Source organism: Rhagoletis pomonella, unplaced genomic scaffold, assembly GCF_013731165.1.
Source record: "Rhagoletis pomonella isolate Grant_MI unplaced genomic scaffold, Rhpom_1.0 Rhpom_scaffold_00013, whole genome shotgun sequence".
Classification (NCBI taxonomy): Eukaryota; Metazoa; Arthropoda; class Insecta; order Diptera; family Tephritidae; genus Rhagoletis; species Rhagoletis pomonella.
This window is the reverse complement of record NW_023458567.1, coordinates 378,322-391,325: the sequence shown is the minus strand read 5'-3', so window position 1 is coordinate 391,325 and position 13,004 is coordinate 378,322. Positions and strand designations below refer to the sequence as shown.

The 13,004-nt window shown below is 33.3% G+C and overlaps 1 protein-coding gene across 3 annotated transcripts; it reads left to right on the top strand.

Moving 5' to 3' along the window:
* Nucleotides 1-319: 319 nt before the first annotated feature.
* Nucleotides 320-2,026, top strand: LOC118748416 (GTP-binding nuclear protein Ran). Of its 3 annotated transcripts, none has more exons than XM_036482809.1 (3): nucleotides 320-443; nucleotides 1,133-1,600; nucleotides 1,687-2,026. In XM_036482809.1, the coding sequence occupies exons 2-3, from the start codon at nucleotides 1,169-1,171 to the stop codon at nucleotides 1,900-1,902; spliced, it is 648 nt and encodes a 215-aa protein (XP_036338702.1). In that variant the 5' UTR covers nucleotides 320-443; nucleotides 1,133-1,168; the 3' UTR covers nucleotides 1,903-2,026. The 3 variants fall into 3 exon arrangements, with proteins under 3 accessions (XP_036338702.1, XP_036338701.1, XP_036338703.1); XM_036482808.1 differs by having other exon boundaries at nucleotides 322-465; XM_036482810.1 differs by lacking the exon at nucleotides 320-443 and adding an exon at nucleotides 524-986.
* Nucleotides 2,027-13,004: the final 10,978 nt, after the last annotated feature.

Below are 13,004 nucleotides of genomic sequence, written 5' to 3'. Positions count from 1 at the left end.
GCGTTTGCTTTAAAAATACTTGGAAGTACGATTATTATGAATACGTTTTTGCAAGTATGAGTACTGGCATCGATTCTTCTGTAGAGTATTATGTATGAGTACTATTATCGATACTTTTCTAAAAAGTTATATCACTACAGGTGCGGGATCATGCATGCATAGTTACGCAAGCAAGATTTTCAAGCAAGTGAAGACGGACAGTAAGGAATAGTTAACTTTGTGTAATAATGAACATGTGGCAACCTTCTAAAGCATTCGTTCACAGTCCAGCCAACCTTGACGAGTTTACTTTCAACAATCCGACAGCTATTCGCCGCAGAACGAGGCAAGCAGCGGAATCGGATTTTTCGCAATTTCAGCAGCCCAAGAACCCGATCGAGTGTTGCGCGTGTGGACAGCTTCAGTTTTTCTGCTTAAAAAGATTTTTAATACTTCACATTGAGGTATATAAAACAAACGGAAAATGTAAGTTTTGTGTGTAACATTAAAGGAATTGGGACATATCTTCGTAATTTGTTTGAAGTGAATCATTTGAGCGCGCTGTTGGCGGCGTTGACATGTGGGATAACTTGATTGCAAGCGTGGTTTCGCTTGTTTTTCTTCTCGGATAATTCTATTTTTGTATGCCAAAAATTGATGTTTAAACGTCTGGTGGAATTCGCAAAAATGGCAAAAGTGTGCAATCTTGCTAAAGGACAGTTTCGTATTTATATACATATGTATCTTTTGGCAATAGAGGCAGAGGCAAATGTTTTTTTTTGCGTTTGAGGTTAGATTTGATTTTCGCTCATCAATGACGTTTGATACGCCAATAATCGCTTTGCAGTTGTCTACCGGCGTTTTTGCATTTTATGAACTAATTTAACTGACGCATGTCTGCTGTAAAACAAAATCTGATGAAATACATCTGTTCCCTTCACAGCTGCACCGTTTGAAGGCGTTGAGTTTTGGCGCGAAAGCCTCTACCCTCGTTTCCGAAATATTTGGTACATATACATAAATGAATATGCATCAGAAATTTTTCTAGAATGCAACACTTCGGTTAAGATAGTGTTAATTTTATATTCGTGTAGTTTTGTTTAATTGTATTCCAGGCAATTGTTTGGTCTTACTAACGTATTTAATTTTGCAGAAACACCAGTGAAAAAGAGAAGAAAATACTTAACAAATGGCACAAGAAGCAGATATTCCAACATTCAAATGCGTTCTGGTCGGAGATGGTGGTACTGGCAAGACCACTTTTGTAAAACGTCACATGACCGGCGAATTTGAAAAGAAGTATGTTGCTACACTCGGTGTCGAGGTGCATCCACTTATCTTCCACACTAACCGTGGCGCCATCCGTTTCAATGTCTGGGATACCGCTGGTCAGGAGAAATTTGGCGGCTTGCGTGATGGTTACTACATTCAGGGACAGTGTGCTATAATTATGTTTGATGTTACTTCTCGCGTCACATATAAAAATGTACCAAACTGGCACAGAGATTTAGTACGCGTCTGCGAAAATATCCCGATCGTTTTATGCGGTAATAAGGTCGATATAAAAGATCGCAAAGTCAAGGCTAAGAGTATCGTTTTCCACAGGAAAAAGAACTTACAGGTAAGTTTGTCTTGTAATGTACTAGCATCCTAAAAATTTGGCGATTGCCCTTCAAATAATGGAACATTTCTTTTTGCTTTTTACAGTACTACGATATTTCCGCCAAGTCAAATTATAATTTTGAAAAACCTTTCCTTTGGCTGGCACGAAAGTTAGTTGGCGACCCAAATTTAGAATTTGTCGCTATGCCAGCGTTACTTCCGCCAGAAGTCAAAATGGACAAGGATTGGCAGCTGCAAATCGAGAGAGATTTGCAGGAAGCTCAAGAAACTGCATTGCCAGAAGAGGATGAAGATTTGTAATCTTAAACATACGCTAATTTTTATCTAAATACAGAGTTTACAACAAATTATAATTGAGAAAACTTAAAATTCTAAAACTACTGCAAAAAATGGCGAGGAACTAATAAAAATATTTAAACCTAAACGGCAGACATTTTTAGATTTCATTGGAAATGTACGTTTTCCATGCTGTACTTTGTTCATGTAATGTGTATTTAAGTTGCGCTTATTTTTTTATTTTTAGTGTACAATTTAAATAATTTTGTATTAAAATTAATCTGAATAATACTTGATGTCTTCGATTTAATTAATCATAATTGGCAAATGGCGTGTAGTTGAAGAAGCAGCAAAATGCTTGTTTTCGAGTGCAAAGATTTCTGCATAAATACATATGGACTGATGAGGCATAAAATACAAAATGCTGGAAATGTGCTGAATTGAAAGTTATTGCCGCATGAAAAGGTAGGTAAGATATGGACGTGTAGTAGAATCAGGTGGTCGTTGGATAATCTCTCTGCTGGGAATCTGGGCTAAATCGGATGAAACTAAACATAGGAAATACGAATGGTGGAATTTATTGGTAGCGAGATATCGGGTGATATTAGTAAAATCAGTTCAAACGTGTACGCAAATATTACAATACGTAGAGAGGATTTAGTCATATTCGAGGCACGTAATCAAAGCCGCGATACTGCAGCATTGATGGAAAATTGGAAACACTTGCAACTGCCCAACTGGTAAAAGTTGCTAGAAATTCATGCTGAATGTGATACTTTAGCTATTCGTGTATCACGGCGGATGTGATTGCAACTCGAACAAGCCATTGCCTTATAGAGAAACTACCGTTATGAGATAGGGTGGTTTTCAAAACGTCAAAATATAAAGCATCAGTCTCTTTTATTTCTAAACCGCACTCTAAGAAGAAGTCTAAATTGCGCAACCTAGCTGAAAACTGACATCTAACCGTGGTTTTCCACATTTGGCATTACAATCTACCGAAGTTTAGACGTTTTGAAATGCACCCATATTCCTAATTCTTAGCAACAGTAAACCGGCACTTATTTGTGTTACATCATCCCTAGTCTTAAGTGCATTGAGACAACTTGGAAGAGTTGCAGGCTTCTAATTAACTTCCTTAATGAAAAACACGAGGAAATATCACAGCCAATACAGGAATATATAGGCCAGCGTAATATTCACCTACACCGGCACGGGGGCACTCCGGACTATGAGGTCATCCGCTTGAACAAGGAATCTGATCAGAGATAATTTGATTGCTTTTGTCGCTCTGCTAATGTTTTAAAGGTGCGAAAGGCTCACGCTTTCCAATGACAATAAAATACAAGCAATACAAACAATTTAAAATATGTATGTAGAACATTGAACCACAGTAGGTACCATTCATGAAGAAACGTTTACAGGCCAGATAAGACGAGTTTCTAAGTTAAATGACAATTTATCTTTTGGACTCACCTGAACAGTTGGTGGGGAAATTACGGTTTTACCCCGTTGAAATTAGTAATCCGCGCAGAAGTTGACCAATATTTTGTATAGGTATTCATACAAATGTGGATATTCATGTATTTTACCAGGATGCTATCGTTCACTATTTTTCACTAATCACCGCATTACTTAACACAATTTTATATAAACAAAACGTAAACATATTCACATCTTTTTTATGTAAAAACAGGAACAGAAAAATTATTTGCAAGCGGATATAAAGAACACGCCACTTCACCGTCAAAATACCGCGCATTTTTTAATTGAAATAGCCCGGCGAATTCAGAGAATTGGTGAATTCGCCATTGGAATCCATATGTAGCAGGGTTAGACCTCGAAAACGTAAATCGGAATTAACGACGAGCAAAAAAAAAAATATGGCCAAAATTAATTTTTTAAAACATACAGTGGTACAGTGGTAGCGTGATACAAATATTAAACAAAAAAAAATTGTATCATGCAGTGGTAGTAGGTAAGGTACAAGTTTTAGTCATTTTTATACCCGAGCACACTTGTGCATAAGAGTATTATCGCCTTGAGTATTATAACTTTGTTCACATACCAGTTGTTTTTGTTTATAATTTTAATTTAATTTTTCTTTAAGTATATCTCAATATCTATCGAAAACCCTGCATATAAGTTTATATTTCAAAAATTTTTGGTATGCAGTTTTATAGCCCATTAAATTTTAGCGCAATCAAGTGCAGGTGTTAAGTTGCTGAAAAATCTTATTGACTTTTAATATTTTTTTATTGACGGTGTTATTCATTTTTTCCCCCAGATAATACAGATTTTCGAACATATTTTGTATGGAAGAAAATGCGTAACATCGCTAGCGAAATAATTATAAAAAATCAGCTTCACACTAACACTCTGTTGGACTAAAATTTAATGGGTTAAAAAATCCATACCAAATTTTTTTCTAAAAATTCTGACTATTAAGAATGACACCCCTATTGCGAGTGTCGACTAGTAGTAAATGAACGATTTTAATCGGTTATCGATTATCCGTGGTATTTTCAAAGTCGTTTTCTCGTTCAATAAGTGCGTGTTAATAGTTTATAGTCGCTCATCCTTCTATAAACAAACAAACATTTGTTGCAAAAATGGGCGATAAAAACTATTCACAGTCGCTTATTGAACGAAAAGATTGGAAAAGCGATAATCGAATAAGAGTCCTATATCTACTACTAGTCGACAATCGCAATAGGGGTGTGAAACTTTGATGAAACTTTGTATATACATTTATGATTTGCTATTTTTTTCCTTTATTAACAACATAAATATATAAAACATATACATCAATTATTTATAATAAACGACTAAACTTTTTTGTGTTAGAAAAATAATTTACCACACAGTTGGTAGGGAAATTACGGTTTTGCCCCGTTGAAATTAGTAAACCGCTCAGAAGTTGAAGTTGCCTGAAAAATCACCGCGTGCGAAATCCCTATTACACTTTAGTCACACAACGGTAACAATGGTTGCCCATTCGTTTTGCTTCCTTTTCGCCGTATTAAAACGACTAGTTTAAAAGGTGCAGTGAACAAGTGGTGACACCGCGTTATTTATTAATACGGTTTGCAATACCTAACAAGTGCAAAAAAGCGAGTAATAAAGATCGTTTTTTGTTTGATTGTGTTAATAGTGTTTTACACATATTTTAATCGTGAAAATCTGCTTTGAAGTATGCTGCATTTAAACAAATGCTGCGTCCAAATTACCTTTGCAAAGTATCAATTCGGTTTGGTCATTTATGTGTGTATGTATGTATAGTGTAGTTCCGGCGTTCGTTGTTGGCCATTCCTTTTCGCCGCATTAAAACGACTAGTTTGAAAGGTGAAGTGTGCAAGTGATGATGTTGCGTTATTTATTTTTAGGGTTGCAATGTTTAACCCGATTTACAAATATCTTTTTTGGTTGATTATATTAATATTGCTTTATATTGTAATCGTGAAAAAATTGCCTTAAAGTTTGCTGCATTAAAAAGTTACGCGTTCGAATCAGCCTTGCGGAGTATTAATTCGCTTTGGACATTTATGTATGTATGTATCAGCGATGGAAAAGTAGGCACAATAGTCCCATTTTTGGCACTTTCATTCTCAGAGGCACTTTTGTCACAGTTCATCCTGTTTTGGCACAATCATATAGTATAGAAATTTAGCATAAAATGCCAAATGAAAATTAAAAGCACTCAAAATTTAAAATAAGGGCCGCGAGAAATATTGCATTTTGAAAGTTTGCAGTGCAAGTAGTTCATTAAATAAAAGTGGAAGTCTCTGCAATATCCCGATGATTTTTGATAATTTTTTTTTGGACGGGGACAAACATTTTCATCTATTTAAAAAGTATTTGAATACACTATATGAAAAAAGTGAATAAATACGAAAACTTGGCATCTCTCTAAAAATTCTAAATTCAAATTTTGTTGTTGCGAAAATATGCTGAATTTTTATAAATTTTGTACAAATTTGAAATGCTGATTTGTGTACATATAGTATGTTTATTAAATTAGGAATTAGACTTTTATATAAAATCAATCGAAAAGTAATCAATGAAAAGAATAGGCGAAACTGGTCAAAATGTCTCACTGCCATTATTTCGCATATAGGTACACATACATATGTACATACATACCAGAGCTGTAAAACTGTGAAATCATATGAAATTAAAAATCACCAATTTTATGTTATTATGTTTTCATTGAATTTTTCCTTGTTGGGGAATGTGGCTTATAATTTTCCAATTCTACATTCACTCAAAGTAGATACGATTGCACACATTAACATATTCAAAGAAAGATTGAAAAAACTGAATGACGAAACATTAACTTTTAACACTGAATAAGCATTCAGATGAATGCAGCTTTTGCTATGTGTGCACACATTCATTCAGTACCAATCAATCGATATAAATATTCTAAATACACAAAACCCACTGAAAAAATACGCAAGGTTGAATTTTATTGAACAGATTTCAAAATTTCAACTCGAAAAATAGTTTATTGAGCGTTATCATTAATTTGTTTCACTTAAATTTGTACAAATATTTATAATAAATGAAAATATTAATTAGAGAAATATTTTTCTGCCAAGAATGTCATTATGAAAAATGTTAATTATTAACGATTTTTACATCTCTGTTTCGAAAATTGTCAGCTTTCTAAATAAGTATTACCAATGTACCAATAAAAGGTATGTGCAGAAGTTATTACATATGTACATACCTATATATCTACGTTAAAATAAGTAAACAAATTTAAGCGCTTCTACTTCTAACTTTAGATATATACATTTTATTATTTATTTATAAAAATTCTTAATACAAGTTTCTTCGTACTTTTTTCTTCGCTATTGGGTCAAGCATTTAATAAAGATTCTAAAACCTGATTTGTGGGTTTACAATAAGTTGAAAATTATCAACTTTTCTCAAAAAAAGATTTAACAAATCTGTGTGCAGACCCCTTTTTATTTTAGTGTGGTAGAATCGAAAAAAAATGTGGTAGATTTGAATAAGATGTGGTAGATTTTCCAATTCATATTTTATTGGGTATACATATCGCACACCGTCGTCCAAAGAAGCACAACTCAAAAATTAAATCGGGAAATATAATTGCTAGTGGATCGTACAGATTCCACGCAATTGGTGCAAAAACAAGTATAACATTAGTTTTCTAGTTAGAGAATATAATCATGAAGAAAATAATATTTTATTTGTATGCAAAATAATCGACCAAATTATTTTCCCATTGCATAATACTTTAGCAAATATAAATAGGCGTATTTTTGAAATATTAGAAAGTTAAGGCACAGATATATTTAAAGCAAAATTTATGATGTACCTTTTTAAAAATTTATTGATTAATTTTTATATTTCGAATTACAACTGAGTTGAAATTCTAGAGTTATGTGAAAATTGTAAACAAATCTTCTGTCTAAAAATGTGGTAGATTTTAAGCCTTGTGTGGTAAATGTGGTAGACACCCAAATTTAAAAAAAAATACGTGGTTGATTACCACACATGTGGTAGAAGCTTGCACACTGTTCTAAACGTATGTTTTGAGCAAATTGATGTTTAAAGCTCGCAATATATCCCATGTCCATTTTCCAAAACTATAATAATAAACATGGCAGTTTTTTAGCAATTTGGTTCCTGTAATTAAGGAAATATTGTAGTTTTGGCATTTTTCGAAATTACCATTTTATGAGAGGGACCAGGTTATTGTTCGACTTTTGTATTTTCAATACCCTGCTGCCCTAGATAAAAAAAACCCTCGTACAGAATTTGGTTGAGATATCTCAACTTTTGCTAGAGTTATCGTGTACGCAAATAAACGGACATGGACTAATTATCTTTTCTTTTTATTCTGAGCATTTTTATGTATATATACATACATAAGTAGTACATACGAACATAAATGTATGTATCCATATCGATTAATTTTGGTTGTTCCAAATATACGTTATTTGAAAAAAAAGTTATGGTACCCTCTTGCAGAACTGCGTTGTAAATATGTTTAGGAAACATTTAAATTAATAGTTAATTAAAAAAGTTGCTAAAAGTAATGGAACTCCTCAACCCCTTTAAAAAAAAATAGGAACCCTTCTGAAATTTTGTTTTGAAAGTTTTCATATTTGAAAACTGAAAAAAATCACAGTATACAGCAAACCAGCCATTGACAATATGCTTATTTGAAAACTAATACTTGAAATGTTGTGAATATATAGGATTTTTTTGTCATTAACCCATAGGCAACAACTGGTGCAAAAGTACCTACAAATGTTTGTTGATATATTTGAAATGTAAATTTGAACAGCAAAATTCGTAAAACAAATTATAATAAAACAAAAATATTGTTAATTACTACGTGGGAGGTGGGCGTGGTTATTGGCAGATTTCGACAAAATTTAACACTAACCTAAATTATACCAAAGGCAACTTCGACACCGACTTTTGTTAAAATAACTAAATTTTGTTCGAGTTAGCGCGTTTACAAACAGAGAGGGCTGAACTAGTTCATCTCGTCATTCTGAATATATGTGTATATAGGTACATACATTTTTTACGGTTAACAAACGCCCTCGCTTATCTGCATAAACCGTCTTTACTTGCATTAATTCATGCATTATCCTCTTTCAAATGTGAATAATCGGCTGAACAAATACACACAAATTACGTGCATTTGAAAATTGGAGAGTTGTACCATAAGATAAGTAATACTTCTTTTACCGCCTAATCGATGGGACCATTTTACAAAGTCAGCCCACCATTATTCACTCAAAGTTGTGTTCGGAACACGGTTTGACTTATGTAGGAACTGCATCCGGTCATAATTGCTAACGCTTCACGCTTCATTTGCTTGGAATTTCGTGTTTCTCGTTATTTTATTTTATGTGACTTGAAAATATTTTTCACTATAAGAAAATATTTAAATTTGATTTCATTTGGGTTAACGAAAACGACAACTGTGAAAAAATATCAACCAATACATTCAAACAAAATGTCAAATAAGCATGTTTACATTTTTTGTTTTGGCTACCTGGATCACTGTATACTGTGAAAAAAATATTTAATACAAAAATAATTGTGACAAATCAATTTTGTATATTCTTCTGATATGTATACATATCAAGATGTGTCTGTTTTGCTCTACGGTTGCGATAAGTTGCTTTGGAAATAAAATATTTGTTTTTGTTTCAATTCCAGATATGTTCAAACTTTAAAGTATAAAATATATCAACCCTGGGAACAAATTATTGGTACTGAATGGTAAAAAAAAAAGTGTGCATTCATTCTAAATATACAATCATGTGTGAGTGCGAATGCTGCTGAACATTCACATTCTATACTGAATGGCAATCTAGCATTCAACAACAAAACACAGTTTGTTTGTTTTCAAATATTTTAAGCCACTCAGGAATGAAGTTTTTATTTATACAAACCAACAATCAACATTTTGAAAGGAATGCTGAGTGAATGCAGACTATGTTGATTCAATCATTTTACAGCTCTGATACATACATATGTATGTGTGTAAAAATTTCAAAATAGCTATATTTCGGTGTATTTCCCCTCCGTAATTGGAATTCTGTTTAATTTTACTATGAATTTACGTATATGTCTAAGGAATCCTTCATAAAAGTGATTTACTGTAATAATTTAGTTAGTTAATAATTATTATATTACTTCAGTGTATTTTAAAAATATTATTCCTAAAAATATATTGTTCTTAAAATGCCTGAAAAGAAATTTAATTTTGTGGCACTTTCATCTTTTCGGCACTATTTTCGAAGACCATTAGGTACATTTTGAAATTTTGAAATTCCATCCCTGGTATGTATATACATAAGTACATTACATATGGACTAGTTCCGCAATTCGTTGATGGCCATTCGTTTTGCTTCCCTTTCGTCGTATTAAAACGACTAGTTTGTAAGGTGCAGTGAACAAATGGTGACACCGCGTTATTTATTAATATGGTTTGCAATACCTAACAAGTGCAAAAAAGCGAGTAATAAAGATCTTTTTTGTTTGATTATGTTAATAGTGCTTTATGCATATTTTAATCGTGAAAATATGCTTTAAAGTAAGCTGCATTTAGACAAATGACGCGTACGAGTTAGCTTTGCAAAGAATTAATTCGCTTTGGTCATTTATGTGTATATCGTTGCCTTAATATAGAAAGGCCCTATCTCACATCGTCGCTGAAATGCACAAAGCCGTAACTAACTAAAATCTTTTATTGCATAAAACGATGTGAGGCCACATAATTCGATCAACTGCATCATAATCAATTAAAACGTAAATTTTCGATTTTTAGTTAGTTACGACTTTTTGTAAATCAGCGACGATGTCAGATAGGGCCTTTCTATGTTAAGGCAACGATATGTATGTATGGTGCAGTTCCGGCCATCCGGCATTCGTTGTTGTCCATTCCTTTTCGCCGCATCAAAACGACTAGTTTGAAAGTTGAAGTGTGCAAGTGATGATGCCGCGTTATTTATTTATAGGGTTGCACTGTTTAACCCGTACAAAAACGCGATTAAAGAATATCTTTTTTGGTTTGATTATATTAATAGTGATTTATATTGTAATCGTGAAAAATTGGCCTTAAAGTATGCTGCATTTAAACAAATGACGCGTTCAAACCAGTCTTGCAGAGCATTTTAATTCGCTCTGGACATTTATGTATGTATGTATGTATATACATATTACTAGTTCCGGTATTCGTTGTTGGCCATTCGTTTTGCTTCCTTTTCGCAGCATCAAAACTATTAGTTAAAAGCTGAAGTCAGCAAATAAAAACATCTTTTTTGGTTTGAAAATGTTAATATGTAGTGCTGTGTATTGTAATCGTGTAAAATCGGCTTTAAAGTATGCAGAATTAAAACAAACAGTAGCTGGGAAGCACACCATTAAATTATTATTATTAAATTTCTCTCGTTAGAAGACAACAACGGCGGCAACAGCAATACCTATAGATGGTTGTACAATTTGACATCGTGCCGATTGATTAGTGACACTCGGGCGAGTCTATTTAAAAAAATGCAGAACGTATACATATTTAGATAATTTATACTCATGCAAGATATGCAATTACAGAGGATACAAGTTCTGGTGTACATATGTTTGATGCGATATTTTAATTGTTGAACGAGAAAACGCTAAGTGACCAAAAACGGACGTGGAATAAGTTCCTGTTTATTAAAAGGTAAGTTTATTTATACAGTACATCATATTCTAGAAAAGAATATTTGTTTTCATTAAAAGCCCCCAACTAACAATAATCTCACAATCGTCTCATATATGTACATGCAAACATCCTTGTCTCCGCTCTCACTAAGTTATTCAGATAGGCATTTTAAGCACTGATCGGACTTCTACCACAATGTGGTAGATCTGCCACTTTTTTGAGCATCTACCACATCTACCAGTCAAGGTCTAAAATCTACCACATATTCGCGTTTTTGACTAGTTTTATTTTTGCTTGACATAATTTTCTTAATTTTACATTTTCTTAATATGGTAACAAGAATGATATAATACAAGATTCCGCATTCACGGCGACGATGAAATATCTCAAGTAAAAGCAAACAAAGCCTAATGTGAGGATAAAATAAACTGTCAAATAGTAAATTTTCTCAGTAATCAATTTTTCGACAGGAAACGCCGTTTTATTGAGTTAAATAAATGAATTGCAAAATATATGATTTATAAAAATAATTAATAGTGAAAATGTTAAAAACCGGCGCTTTTTGTGAAAGTATTAGCAAATTTAAGTGCATCTAAAGTTTCTGAGGCGTTGTTTGCTTTTACTTGAGAATTGCCAAAATCGGCAAATCCCAATTATGTAGCTGTTTCTGGAACGTGCCACATTTGTTCGCTACTTCGTGATGTGATAAAAAGAAAAGCTGGCAGCGCTCCGCAAGGTTGCAGAAATCTCTTAAAATATGTTCGAAAAATATCTTAATATGGAAGGAACTGTTTAACACTGTGAAGGAAAAACATTGCCGAAACTCAACGCAATTTTTAGCAACTTCAATCTTGCACTTTATTATACTAAAATTAAATTTTTTTAGAGTCTAATTAAAAAGTTTGCCATTTAGGTAAAACCTTGCAGATTTTTTTTTACATTTTTGTACAAAGTTTGATCCAAACCCAGAGATCTACCGCATTTTTTTGAAATCTACCACATTTTTTCCCAGATTCTACCAAACCAACTTTTAAAGTGCGATCACTGATTTTGAGTGGAAGACAGTAATCGACTGTCAATGGTGAAAGATAGGTAGTTGCTAATTACCCTCTTTATTTCAACCTACTACCGTCAAAGTCGTTTTGTAAGCACCCAAAAGCTGCTTATAATTTTGCCACTCAGATTCTTGACTCTCTTTCCCCTGGGTCTAGGTTCCGGGCGGGCCTTAGCCGAAGTCTCTGAGCAAATCCGAGTAAAAGAGTTAACCACATTCTCCAATTCACCACTGGTGCTGGGCTCGTTAGGTGCTGGATATGGTAACATACTCTCCAAAGTGTCTCTATAGATATCCCAGCCCATATTCTTAAGATTCTTTCGAACCTGCGGTGCAGTCAGAGAAAAGTTTAGATTTGCCTCGGAAATTTTTTTAACCATATCGAAAATATTGTCGTTGCATGGTGTTGGGCCTATGACCCCCACAGTATTCAAAGTACATTCCCCAACATCAGAGTGTCGATATATTGAAAAAAGGAAGACAGATCTGATAAGAGAATGTACTGGAAATTACTATTTTCCTTCCGAAATTCAGTAGCGGCTTGACAAATTCTTATTGAAAAAAAAAATCGCATGAAAAATTAACAAGAAAAAAAACAATATCTGTAAATCTATGAGAATCGCTGCACCCTCTGGTGGTGGCAGAGGATAAAAATACCAGTTACAAAAAAGCTTGGCATTTCCAATTGGAGTCAATTACTTCACTGGACTCGGAACATATAAAATACCACACAGCTTCATGTGCATATACATATGGGTCATTCCATACAATATTTACACCTCAATATTTTTTTGGGGTGAAATAAATTTTTTTTACATTCTTTACCGAAACAAGAAGACACCTTTTTTTTTACTTCGTCATGATATTCGAAAA

Coding starts and splice junctions, on each gene's coding strand:
- LOC118748416 (XM_036482809.1), top strand. CDS start 1,169: ATGGCACAAGAAGCAGATATTCCAACATTCAAATGCGTTCTGGTCGGA. Junction 1,601..1,686: donor ACAGGAAAAAGAACTTACAG/GTAAGTTTGTCT, acceptor TGCTTTTTACAG/TACTACGATATTTCCGCCAA.